This window comes from Schistocerca americana, chromosome 5 (genome assembly GCF_021461395.2).
Source record: "Schistocerca americana isolate TAMUIC-IGC-003095 chromosome 5, iqSchAmer2.1, whole genome shotgun sequence".
Classification (NCBI taxonomy): domain Eukaryota; kingdom Metazoa; phylum Arthropoda; class Insecta; order Orthoptera; family Acrididae; genus Schistocerca; species Schistocerca americana.
This window is the reverse complement of record NC_060123.1, coordinates 364,818,844-364,833,300: the sequence shown is the minus strand read 5'-3', so window position 1 is coordinate 364,833,300 and position 14,457 is coordinate 364,818,844. Positions and strand designations below refer to the sequence as shown.

General features: G+C 39.7%; 1 protein-coding gene across 1 annotated transcript in view; it reads right to left on the bottom strand.

Moving 5' to 3' along the window:
• Positions 1 to 14,457, bottom strand: part of LOC124615472 (Krueppel homolog 1-like) — a 65,094-nt gene that overhangs the window by 36,054 nt on the left and 14,583 nt on the right. Inside the window, exons 2-3 of the mRNA XM_047143392.1 lie at positions 5,134 to 5,346; positions 1,916 to 2,450 (exon numbers count right to left, since the gene is read on the bottom strand). Of these exons, the coding sequence (XP_046999348.1) occupies positions 1,916 to 2,450; positions 5,134 to 5,144 (546 nt within the window). The 5' untranslated portion in view covers positions 5,145 to 5,346. The remainder of the gene's footprint in view (positions 1 to 1,915; positions 2,451 to 5,133; positions 5,347 to 14,457) is intronic.

The window sequence follows — 14,457 nt, the reverse complement described above, 5'->3', positions numbered from 1 at the left end:
GTGAACAGTGAGGGTGAGGGGACATGAACTGGGAGGGAGTGATAGGACAGAGGGGACAGAAACTGTTGGGTGAAGCGTGCGGGGACAGCGGGTCGTCATAGGTCGTGGCTGGGAAAATGTGAGAAGTGAAGAATGTGTTGTAATAAACACTCACATATGCTCAGTTCAGAAAAGCTGGTGGTGTATGGGAGAATCCAGATGACCTGGGTTGTGAAGCAGCCATTGAACTTAATCATGTCATGTTCAGCTGCATATTGTGCCACAGGGGGGTCTCCATCAGAGGCTAGACCACTTACGAAAGCTCTGCTGCAAACATTTTACAGCTTTTTATCACCAAACTGTGGCCAAAAGCAAAGTAGACCACCCTGTGGCACAATATGTAGCTGAGGATAACACAATGGCTGCTTCACAGCCCAGGCCATCTGGATCTTCCCCTCCACCATCTTTTCTGAACTGTGCAGATGGGAACTATCCTCATAACTCATTCTGCTTTCACTTCCGAAATTATCACGGTCTCAACCTACAATAATCTACTGTGCATACACTCTCCACCCATCAGCTACCACCTCCTCTGTCCCATCACCCTCTCCCAATTTGCAGCTCATCACCCTTATTATGCACCACTCTGGCAACACACCCTCTAATTTTTCTCCTTTCTGCCCTCTCCTTTTCTGCTACCCATTTCCTCCTCCTCCCTTCTCTACAGTCTCCCAATGATGCACCTGATAGCCTTGTCCTCCTGCCATCTGGTCCCTCCACGCTCCACCAAACAGTGCTCTTCCCTGCCACTGCTATCTCTCCCCATTTCCTGCCCCAAGCTGAACTGTTGCTTTCGTTAAAGGTGGGAACTGCATTCTGGCTGCGCAGCTGAGATAACGATCATGTGTGCATGAAGTATACCTGCTTGTGTGGATGTGTCTCCTTTTCTGAAGAATGCTTTGGCCAGTAGCTCAATGTATAATAGTCTTTTCATTGTACCTGTCTGCAACTGAACATGCCTTCTCTCTCTCCCCCCATTTGTTTATATGCATCTTTTTATTTGCTGATGAAGACTGAGAAATAGTTTGAGTAAATTAATATTGCTTAAGATCAGATATTGCCTTTTAGCCTGTATAACTTATGTGAGAGATGTGTTTATGAAGCACACACTCCACGCAGTTGCTGTGATAAGGACTCATGTTTCTGTTTTCTGAAATCTAATGGAGATATTGAGTAATTCTCGTACCTACTTGCAACATGATGTGTTGTCTTTACAGTAAATAGCAGGCTATCATTATCATAATACTGTTGATATTCCAACCTGAACTTTCTATTATTGAACAATATGCAGATAGATTCTATTCACCGCGTAGCAAAAGTACTGAATCACATACAGGCACAATGTAAAAGAATGCTACATATATTCTGCATTCTGACTAATGCCTTTATCAGAATAGCAAACACATGCACATTCACACAAGGACAAGTCACACACATATCCACTGTCATCGCCAGGTGCTAAAGGCCTTAGTGTCTGGAGATGACAGTCACTTTGTGTGTATAAGTTGTGCTCATTTGAATGTCTGCAAGTGTTCTTGAAGGGCTTATTCCGATAGCTGAAGATACCTAATATTGTTTTTCATTGTGACTTCTGCGACTCAATGCTGCCTCTATGTGGTGAGTAGCAATATATCATTTTCATCTGATGTTATTCCACCCTGGATATTCCATTGTTTGATTTTGTCAAAGTATTAAAAAAAATTTGGTCAACTACAGAAACATGCAATCACCAATAATCCCTACAAATCAGAGGTCTCATTTAACTATTATGAACTAAAAAATCCCTTCGGGGGTGGGTGGGGGAGGTATCTTCACTATTATTTGGATAGTAATTCAATAAAAGAGTTACTAGCAAGATTATGGACTACATGCTTACCCTGTTAAACGTCTTCTCACACATCTCACAAACATATGGCCGGGCATCTGTATGTATGGCACGGTGTTGTGACAAGGTACTCAACTGACGGAATGCTTTTCCACAGGCTTCACATCGAAAGTTGCGTTCACCTGTATGTGTTGGCAGGTGACGTGTTAGAGTGTACTGATGACGGAACTCTTTCCCACAGTAGCCACACTCCCAAAGTTTGACAGTCTTATCACCAACACGGGCATAACGTACAAAGTGAGTTCGAGGAGTGGTTGGATCTCTAGAGTCATTCTGACGTTGTCTTTCTCTTTCTGCTTCTACATCCTCTTCACTAACCACTTTGAATCGGATTTGACCTCGCCGTGCACCCATGTATCGACCTGATGATTGCAACGATGTATACTCTGGCTCAGAACCCGGTGTTCCCTCAGTATCCGGTGATGGCACATCATCTTCTGTTTTGATGAATAATTGGTCTGATGCTACTACTTCCTCTGTCTTCACTGTTCGTTCACGCACGACAAGCTCCAGCACACCATCTCTGCTATTAATGCATAAAGACAGAACAGTCAAGTTATGCTCAATGCAACAATTGGCAAGAAAGTAGTTATAGTTTGTTGATGGTAAACAAATAAATTGTTTTATTTTCTTCTTGTCTCAGGAAACAATATACCATGCCCACATGCAAAACAGGTTAATTTAGTGTTTTAAGTTCTTAGTAGAATGCAAACAATAGTTATAAAGAAAACTGAGAAGCTCTGCTCCTTTCATGTTTTTACAGAGTTTTTTTATGAGTTCTGCAGATAACTAAAATGATAATTTATTACTAAACAAACCTCAATTGTGCAAAATCACACATTACTCCTAAGAGTAGTAACTACCGTTGAGGATATCTTAGCACTTAAAATTAATTATGTTGACACCAACAACTCTGAGAGAACATACATCGTTGCAAGGAGTAATTTCCATACAGCTGTTCTTATAGTCCGATCATGTAAAGTGTCCACCTGAGCAAATGTAGTAATATTTCATCTAGGTGTTCTATACAGTCCAGTATCGTCAACTGTGCCAAACAATTAGAATTGCGTGAATGCACCAACAGAAACAGATGGAAAGCAACAAGAACAAAACACTTAATTTTACTACAAGTATCTTCAGTCTTTGCAGAATATCTTTCTTCCTTAAACATTTGTATACTTTTGTGATAGTGTAGAATAAAACTGTCAAAGATAAGTTATTGATATTGTTCTATTTGAACTGAGTACCCAACTAGATATGCCTCTTGCACACCAAAAGACAAGACAGCAACTTCATCACTAGGCATGCATTTTACTTGGCCATGGAGGATATAAGATGAACATCAACAAAAGCAAAATGAGGATAATGGAATGTAGTTGAATTAAGTATTTGTATGGAGTGTAGCCATGTATGGAAGTGAAACATGGACGATAAATAGTTTGGACAAGAAGAGAGTAGAAGCTTTCGAAATGTGGTGCTACAGAAGAATGCTGAAGATTAGATGGGCAGATCACATAACTAATGCGGAGGTATTGAACAGAATTGGGGAGAGGAGGAGTTTGTGGCACAACTTGACAAGAAGAAGGGACCGGTTGGTAGGACATGTTCTGAGGCATCAAGGGATCACAAATTTAGCATTGGAGGGCAGCGTGGAGGGTAAAAATCGTAGAGGGAGACCAAGAGATGAATACACTAAGCAGATTCAGGAGGATGTAGGTTGCAGTAAGTGCTGGGAGATGAAGAAGCTTGCACAGGATAGAGTAGCATGGAGAGCTGCATCAAACCAGTCTCAGGACTGAAGACGACAACAACAACAACAAACAACATGCTATACTTCCTCAAACATGTGATTTATGAGGGAAATTTGAAAAATAAAGGCTGTATTGTCATACCAAAATATATGTTCTTATTGGTGGTTTTAGTTTCCTACAAACTACTTGACTTTTCCTTGTAATTTTCATTCACTTCAACGCACTTTTTAAAGTTACATTAGCTTCTTCAGTAACTATACAGACAAGTTCTCCTCTGGGAAGTGAACTAGTTGACAAAAGTGGTCTCAACTTCCAAGTCATCTTCAAACTGTTGCCCAACAGGCTATTGTTTCAAATTAATGAACACACTAGGTGTGAGGTTGGGGCTGTAGTGTGGATGGTTGTAAATCTGGGAACAGAAATACTTCATCTTGTCTTTTGTGTGAGCACAGTAGTGTGTGGGTGCACACTGACATGCAGGATTTTCCCAGACAATAATTTCCAACCCCATCAATTATGGATAACCCGTCTGTTTGGAAACACTTCACAAAACACTTAAATCTGCAATTGTTGACTCATGCTCCTGAAATCAAGCAAAGGAATGCCCTTTTTGTGCCCAGAAAGTATTAGCCATTATTTTTCGACTTGAGTAAAGACATGGCTTGAAATGATTTGTTTTGGCGAAGTCTAATGACACCTCCAAATTGACTATTGTTTTCATTCTGCATTCACATGGAACATTCACACCTTGTTGCCAGTAACAATGTGGGGAAACAAATCAGTTTTATCTTGTCAATATCAGTCCAAAAATACTCATCTCCCAAAGATTCTTTGCTCTTTTTGTTGGTTTGTAAGCATTCTTGGTGTCCATCAGTGCTCTTTGTGACAATCATGTAAATAGTGATGTGTCCGACATGAAGTAATTCATTAACCAATTCAGATCACCAATTGTTGAGCAGATCACAGTCATGGTCCACCTGTTGCATGATTTTATTGGTCCCGATACAAGGCCTGACACACCACTCTTAATCATAACCATTTGTGTGGCTGCTTTTAAAGCCTTGACATCTTTGTCTAACCTTCCCTTCACTAACTGCTGTATGGCCATAAACAAGGCACAACTCTCAATGAATCTGAGCAACTGTTCCATTAGCTAACAGAAATCAAATTACACCACATGCTTCACAACTAGCAGCAGCAACCCTTTTCAAAGTCATTGTTGTTTGCCTTTCACCCATGATTAAATAACTACTGAATCAAAAAAATAACTTCTGTGGCTTTATAAACAATCAAAAGATGGCAATGCATTTGTGGAACTTTGTTCTGAGCAGGCAAAATTTAAATATATGGAAACAACCCTTACTTTTCAAATAGATCTTATATTTATTTGCTTGCATTCAAATAAGATAAAAATAAACTGTAACATTATTTTTGAAGTAATATTATTATTTACCATACCTTCGGTACATGTTGACTTATCAAAGCTTGGAGTTATTCTGTTCACGAGTTTTGCAGTGGGATGTTGCTGATCACATAAGTACTATGTTGTAAGTAAACACGAATTTGAGCAGCAAATTTTAGCATGATGTACACCTCGCATCCTAGTTGCAGCTCAGGTGATGCATCCAAGAAAAAGAGAGAGCCATAGCTGTGTCTTGCTGCTTGTTGAACCTAAAATAACAATTTTTATCGAAAATTGACATTTTAAGAACAGTGGCTGTAATACGATAAGTTTTATGATTGAAAAAGCAACCACCCATAAGTATAGTTTCTTTGAATCAAAACATGACCAGTTTCAGGTTTCTTACAAATCCATCTTCCAGAGGATTTGGATTTCTTACAAATCCATCCTCAGTTGGACTTGTAAGCAATCCAAAACTGGTCCTGGTTTGATTCAAATAAATCTTTTCAAACCACATTTGTGGCTGGTTGCTGTTTTAATTATAAGCCCTAACAATATTTTATCACACTGATGAACATAATACTTTTTCCAGGCTTGTGGTGCACAACTTAGAGAGCTTCAGAGCAATGCTTTCTGGGAATGTAGCTTTCTTACAAGTGGACACCATGCTTGCTGTGCCTGAGGTGGTGCTTAGACCACGACCCACAGCTATACTGAACATAATTTTGCACAGCGTTAGAAGCTCTCTTGATAAGTAAGTATTTATTGAATTGGGATTTACTCTTACCAATATTAAAGCATAACTAATATTGCTTTTCTTTTATTTTCCACTGTACTTAAAAAAAAATGTACAAAAGAGTTTGAATGCTACTGTTATCACGGAGCAAGGTTAGATTCTTTTACAATTCTCACTTCAAATGTAGGACGAAAAAAGAAGTTCAGCATAAGATAGACATATTTTCCTGTAGTTTACAAAAGACTCAAACTGAAGTATGGCATGAATAAACTTTTCCAGCAATCTGTCACAGCCCTGTTTCCACATTTATTGGTGTGATATGTACCCCCAGACTATATTCATACCTCCAGAGAGTCATTAAAAGGGCTATTTAAGCGACAGCAATACATCTCCTTTTGAATTACTTAGAAATTGTATCATCACTAGAATAATTTAATACACTAACAAACCATTACGCTGGGTTTAATCTTTTTAATAGAACGCAAATCTCAACAAAATTTCAGTTTCACCTTACTTTTAGTGCTAGTAATAAAATCATACCGGTGAACTCACTACTCTTGAGGACTCAATGGCTTTAAATACATACATATTATGACAGGCTTTTCCACGACTGTTATGCATATTGATTGAAATTACAAATTATTGTAATTTGTCACAATTTAATTTTATTTCCACTGTGGATTTCAGAGAGTTAAACTTCTGTCACTGTGTGGTCTTATATCAATTAGCAAGGAATGAAAGTTCTGTATATTCAACTGTTATGTATGCCGCAGCACAATCTCCTTTTCCTGACATGTTTACAGCACATACATCATATACTCTTTGTATACTCTTTCAAGCTGGTATTGAAATGCACCTGACAGCACCATGACATGTCATGCCAAGTCACAGATAAATAGCATGTGAAACTTCAAATATTATCACTGAAGACTCTGTGCCGTTGCTAGTTGCTTCCATGCCTTTGCTACCCTTCTCACTAACTAGCAGCATCAAGCTTGCTCTCTTCTACTATGTGTAATGTAAATAGGTACCTTTCTCTGGCAGATACATGATAATAGATACAAGAGAAAACTGCAGTAAAGAAACTACACACATTTAGGGTTCTATCACATAATAAGACTGTGATTAACTGCAGTAACCATGTTATTTATGTCACATTTGCATGTAAAACGTGTGTGTCTCATGTTTTGAGAAAGGATATGGCTTGTGTTTGTGGTTTTTAGTAACTCACACATGCCCCTCTACATCCAGAAGAGAGAAAAACTTATCACACAAAAACTATTGTTTCTGTTATCATTTGCATCAGATCCCTAAAACATATTGTCAAAAAATATTCTTCAACACAGACACTAGTAAATGGGCATGAACACCTGCCTCTGGAAATGCAATAACGGGTGCACAGAAATGAAAAAAATATCCTCTACACAATCAGCAAAATCTACAGAAAAGGTGTACACCACAACCAAAGATTACATTCTTACTAAGCATTGCTTCTGCCACAATGAAGCCATCAACATCTGCTTTGAAGGAGTAATCTGTTATAAAGTTGTATAAAAACAAAAAGACTGATTTAAATCCACCTGATAATGTTTCTCTGGCTGTGTCAGTGAGATCAGATGAGGACCAAATAAAAGGGTGCATGGACACTGAAGTCTATCCAAAGAAACTGTTTGGCCCCTCAGTCAACATTCCACACATCATCAGTGTCATGTCAGGCAGGTGGAAAGACGAGAAGCACAACACAACCAAATCACACCAATAAGATGGTTAATCTAGTACAGTAGAAAATAAATGGGTTTAGTATTTGGGAAGAGTAACTGTGGCCCTTGTGTGTCTGTATTCAAGAACCTCATTTGAAAGGCAGTTACACCTTGACAGAAATGGTTTTCTCAGTGAGGAGAGGGTTACAGGTGGTGTGTCAATATTCATTACAGGCAAATACTACTCCTCACCTCTCTCCATCATTACAATCATGCAAGCAGTTGCTGCAATGCTTCATCAAATAGCTCTTCCTTCCACTCCTCCTTTGTGTGGATTTTAAGGCAAATAATGTGGTGTGGGGCCCTATTAACCACCAACCCCAAGAGTCTGACAGCCTGATAAATGTGTAAGCTTAATGTGTGGCTGAGACACATTTCAGCATTACAGAGGAATTAGTCATCAAAATCCTGATGTGCTCTTCAGCTCTTAACAGTGAATCATTTTTGCTTAACAACTCCTACTCCAAAGATAGATTTTCAAGTAGATAGTATGTATGTGGTTGGTTTTAATTTATCAAGTTATTATTGTAGTTTAAGACATAAAGATATGCAGCTACATATATCATGAGCATGTAGTCTTGCTTTCACAAAAAAATTTGTCCTATTTGTAAACCTGCTGACATGTTCCACTTCATAGCAAGGTGGCACAAATATCATACATAGAGCATGGAGCAGATGGGGAGAAAGCTTGCCTAATTGAGTTAGTTGATTTGCATTCACATAACTAATCTTCATTCTGGATACGTGAAGCAGATCAAGGAAATAAAGCTGCCAAAATGTGTCCACAGAAAGGTTAATTAGATGCTGTAGAGCCACATCACTGTGTTTGAACAGCCCATGAATGGATTTATCACAGTCCAGAGTCTTCTGGACACCAAAAAATACTACTGCCTGTCCTTGCTTAAATGAAGTTCACCACAAAGCAATCAGCATCAGCTGTGCTACTTTGCAAGGTTTCAAGTGCATCCCTTCAAGTAGCGAGATGATAAACAGAATAAGTACAGATTGTGACATGGATTTCTGAATTTGATCAATCATTTCATCCTTCACCTCTCAAATCAGATAATAAGAAAAGGGGAAGTTGTCCCATTATAGGTGTAATGCACAGTGGAAGTCTACAGACCACCACACACTTTCACAGAAGAAACCACAACCAATATGCAAGATTTGGCATTACACCACCACAGATCTATTGCTGAGAGGGGCAGTTGACACTTGCTAGAGCAACAATAAACAACATAACTGTTCCTTCTCTCTGTGGGAACTGGAATCAGCAGCACTGCTGTAGATATGACATAATACCGGTCACCACCAAATCAGATACACCGCATTGCTGCACCTTGCAGAGAATTCAACACAATCCTCCTTGCCATGTTCAATCTCTTGTGAGGTACAGCCTTCCTCATCTCTTGGACTACATTCCTCATTTCCTTTCTGAAATCAGCAGAGGGCTGCCAAGTGATTATTGCTGTGTTGCCATTCGGAGCTGAGTAGGAAAGACCATGAAATGATTAGTTAACCAGTGTCTTGTCTGGTCTTTTGAATCATGGCAACTTCTTGGTCACTTCCAGTTTGGGTTCAGAAAATATTTTAGCAAATACTACCTGACTTGTTGTTCACTTGCTGATTATTACAGTTTCCTGGCTTACTGTGTAATCCCTTCAGCTGGGGTAGTCATGTTTTAATGTAAAATATTTTGACTTCAAAGTGGATGAAGACTTTCTGGCAAAAATCATACAGTTGTCTAAGGTCTTGTTGTTCAAATGGTATGAGGATTGTGCTATTTATATATTAGTGGTGTCTGAATAAGTGCAAAACAAGTTGAAGCAATGTTCTCAGTCCTGTACTGTGACTGGTAAACACAATTTTGACAAACAACTGTATATGTAAATATGTTTTCCTAACTACATAAAGTGGTACCATCTCCACACTGTCAGTAACTACCTCCACTAAAGTGAGCCATTTATAGACTTTTATGATCTTTCATTTTATTGTTTTTGTGCTCCTTTCTTATCACAGTAAAGCCAGATATACTTTAAGCGATTGTTTTGAAAAGCATCAGCTTTTGGAGATGTGTGGTTATCAGAACTCTGATCTGTCTGATAGTCTCCATTGCTTAGATGTTTCATTGTAAACCAAGAAATCTGATTCTGTGTGGTATCTTCAATGTGTTCACCTGATAACTGTCATCTTTATCATTGATCCATGAAATATACTGTGTCTGAATTTTTTTTTCATAATATGCATAAATGTAACCTTTAAACTTAACACTCTTCTGAAAAGAATTGGATCATTGATTACAATAGGCATGAGGTGGAGCAGGGGAGGGTATTAGACAAGGTCATTCCAGTGTGAAAAAAAAAAGATGCATGCACAGAGAAAAGGTAGTGTGCTGCAGAAGAAACAGAGGAGAAAGGTGAGAGGAATAAGAGGGAAACAGGGAAGGAAAGGTTCTGTACGAGAAATGCAGGAGAAAAGTCATTATTTTGAGATGGAGAAAGTAACGTGCAGCTGTCTTTAGGTCCTGTGGTTGTTTGTTCCACTGATGGAGTATGAAATATCTCAGGACCAGCTTTTCTGAATTGCTCTTGTGGAACCTCTCCCTGCAACAAATCTCTTCTCTTATGCCTGTCCTCCATCTCCCTCTTGCCATTTGCCATTCCCATCCCATTCCACCTTTGTCCTGTACTACGAGGTGCATTCAAGTTCTAAGGCCTCCGATTTTTTTTCTCCGGACTGGAAAGAGATAGAAACATGCGCATTGTTTTAAAATGAGGGCGCGTTCATTGTCAATACGTCCCAGAGATGGCAGCACCATATGGCAGATGGAATTTTACCGCCAGCGGCCAGAATGAGAACTGTTTTAAATACTTAAAATGGTGACATGTGGTGATGGAGTTATGGATGTGTCGAAAGTGCGTTCGTGGGTGCGACAGTTTAATGAAGGCAGAACATCGTGTGACAACAAACCGAAACAACCTTGGGCTCGCACAAGCCGGTCTGACGACATGATCGAGAAAGTGGAGAGAATTGTTCTGGGGGATCGCCGAATGACTGTTGAACAGATCGCCTCCAGAGTTGGCATTTCTGTGGGTTCTGTGCATACAATCCTGCATGACGATCTGAAAATGCGAAATGTGTCATCCAGGTGGGTGCCACGAATGCTGACGGACGACCACATGGCTGCCCGTGTGGCATGTTGCCAAGCAATGTTGACGTGCAACGACAGCATGAATGGGACTTTCTTTTTGTCGGTTGTGACAATGGATGAGATGTGGATGCCATTTTTCAATCCAGAAACAAAGTGCCAGTCAGCTCAATGGAAGCACACAGATTCACCGCCACCAAAAAAATTTCGGGTAACCGCCAGTGCTGAAAAAATGATGGTGTCCATGTTCTGGGACAGCAGGAGCGTAATCCTTACCCATTGCATTCCAAAGGGCACTACGGTAACAGGTGCATCCTATGAAAATGTTTTGAAGAACAAATTCCTTCCTGCACTGCAACAAAAACGTCCGGGAAGGGCTGCGCATGTGCTGTTTCACCAAGACAATGCACCCGCACATCGAGCTAACGTTACGCAACAGTTTCTTCGTGATAACAACTTTGAAGTGATTTCTCATGCTTCCTACTCACCTGACCTGGCTCCTAGTGACTTTTGGCTTTTTCCAATAATGAAAGACACTCTCCGTGGCCGCACATTCACCAGCCGTGCTGCTATTGCCTCAGCGATTTTCCAGTGGTCAAAACAGACTCCTAAAGAAGCCTTTGCCGCTGCCATGGAATCATGGCGTCAGCGTTGTGAAAAATGTGTACGTCTGCAGGGTTATTACGTTGAGAAGTAACACCAGTTTCATTGATTTCGGGTGAGTAGTTAATTAGAAAAAAAATCGGAGGCCTTAGAACTTGAATGCACCTCGTATTTTCTCTACATTTCTACTAGCAGCCCACTGATTCACCAACTTGTTCAAAGCAGGTATGAGATTTTCCAACTTCCCCTACTGCGTTCCTCTTCTAGCAAATGGCATGTCTCTTCCATATCACCATCTGTCATCCCAACCTGATTTTTATGCCATCCTTGCTTCACGTTATGTTATTTTGCTTCCAAGATAGAAGAGTTACTTCATCTTCTCCATGGTCCCCAAGTTTGATGGTAACTTTCTCACTGACTTCATTTCTGCTACTCTTCATTACTTTTGTCTTTCTTTGATTTATTCTCAATCCATATTCTGTGCTCAGCAAATTGTTCATTATATTCAGTACATCCTGCAATTCTTCCTTGCTTGCTTCCAGCAGTGTCATCAGTGAATCTTGTCGCTGATATCATTTCACCCTGAATTTTAATCCCTATCCACAACCTTTTTCTTATTTCCAACACATTTCTTCGACGCACAGATTTAACAGTTGGAGAGAAATATTGCACCCCTGCTGTACAACCCTTTTAATTTGGGCACCTCATTCTTGATCTTCCTTCTTATTGATTCCTCTTTGTTCTTGTACATTGTATATTGTCTCTGTTTCCGTATAGCTAAAATCTATTTTATGAGAAGTTTGAACATCTTGCACCATTTCATACTGTCAAACACTTTTTCGAGGTCAACAAATCCTACCGTGTCTTGCTTTTTCTTAAGTTTCAGGGCTGCCATTCTGGTGCCTTTACCTTTACTAAAACTGATCATCACCTAGCTTATCCTCAACTTTATTTTCAATTCTTGTGTACATTATTCTCGTTCGCAACTTGGGTGAATGAGCTGTTAAGCTGATTGTGCAATAGTTGCTCCACTTATCTGCCCTTGATCTTTAGTATGGGGTGGATGATAATTTCTGGAGTTTGACAATACACCTCCAAGCTCATAGATTCTACAAACCAACTTGAATACCCATTTTGTCGCCACATACCCCAATGGCTTCCAAAATTTCAAAGCAGTATTATCTATGCCTTCTGTCTTATTTGATTGCATGTCTTCCACAGCTCTGTAAAGCTCTGCACTGGAACCCCTATGCCATCCATATCGACCCCCATTTTCTCTTCTATCACGTCAGTAGGTAGTTCCTTCCTCTCATGGGCTTTCAGTACACCCTTTCACCTGTCTACTCTCTCCTCTGCGTTTAACAATGGAATTCCTCTTGCACTCTTGATATTGATCATATTGACACCTTTTCTTTGAATTTTGCTGAAGGTTGTTTCATTGTCTCTATGCTCTCGTTTGTCGAATCAGTCCTTCGAACAACCATTTCTTTCTTGATTTCTTTGCATTTTCCTGCAGCTATTTCATCTTAGTTTCCCTGCGCATCCTGTATTTCATTCTTTCTACAACTACATCACACTCCACAAGCCACCTAACAGTGTGTGGTGGAGGGTACTTCTTGCACAACTAACTGATCCCCCTGTCCTTTTTCACCCGTGAATGGCACATGGGGGGAAAGATTGTGAGTCAGCCTCTTTATTGGCTCTGCTGTCAGATTTTCTCAGTGCAGACATTACATTAGATGTATGTGGGAGTAAGTAATATGCTGTCTGATTCTTCCTGGAAGATTCTCTCTCTAAGTTTCAGTAGTAAACCTCTTCGTGATGCCCAATGTCGGTCTTGTAACATCTACCAATGGCGCTTGGTTGGTTGATTGGTTGGTAACACTCTTGCGCTGACTAAATGATCCCATGACAAAATACACCACCCTCTGTTGGATCTTCCTGTCCCTGCTATCATTCCTGGGAAAGATCCTATATTGACGAACAATACTCAAGGATCACTTGAACAAGTACGTTTTAAGCCACTTCCTTCAAGGATTAGCTACATTTCCTTACAATTCTTCCAATAACTCTCAGTCTGGCATCTGCTTTTTCTACTGTTTGTTTTATATGGTCGTTCCACTAAAGGCTGCTCTGGATAGTTGCTACTAGATATTTTGTGGTAGATACTACAAAGCCCATACTGTCCCATATCTCTTTCTCTCTTTCTTCTTTCCTTCCTCTACTACCGTGTTCCAATGCTCCTTGAATATTACATTATCATTTCTCTTTCCGTACAGAATTATTCACCAATATACCCACATATTTTCTCTGTCTCTTCATCTTCTGATTATGACATTAAATACCTCAACTACTGATGATGATAAATTGTTGATTCTGATTAGAATAATCTTATCTATCTACATCTACATGGATACTCTGCAAATCACATTTAAGTGCCTGGCAGAGGGTTCATCGAACCACCTTCACAATTCTCTATTATTCCAGTCTCGTATAGCACGCAGAAAGAATGAACACCTATATCTTTCCGTACGAGCTCTTATTTCCCTTATTTTATCGTGGTGATCGTTCCTCCCTATGTAGGTCGGTGTCAACAAAATATTTTCACATTCGGAGGAGAAAGTTGGTGATTGGAATTTTGTGAGAAGATTCCGTCGCAATGAAAAACGCCTTTCTTTTAACGATTTCCAGCCCAAATCCTGTATCATTTCTGTAACAATCTTTCCCATATTTCGCAATAATACAAAACGTGCTGCCTTTCTTTGAACTTTTTCGATATACTCCGTCAGTCCTATCTGGTAAGGATCCCACACCGCGCAATAGTATTCTAAAAGAGGATGGATAAGCGTAGTGTAGGCAGTCTCCTTAGTAAGTCTGTTACATTTTTCACAAGTGTCCTGCCAATAAGATGCAGTCTTTGGTTAGCCTTCCCCACAACATTTTCTATGTGTTCCTTCCAATTGAAGTTGTTTGTAATTGTAATACCTAGGTATTTAGTTGAATTTACGGCTTTTAGATTAGACTGATTTATCATGTAACCGAAGTTTAATGAGTTCCTTTTAGCACTCATGTGGATGACCTCACACTTTTCGTTATTCAGGGTCAACTGCCACTTTTCGCACCATTCAGATAT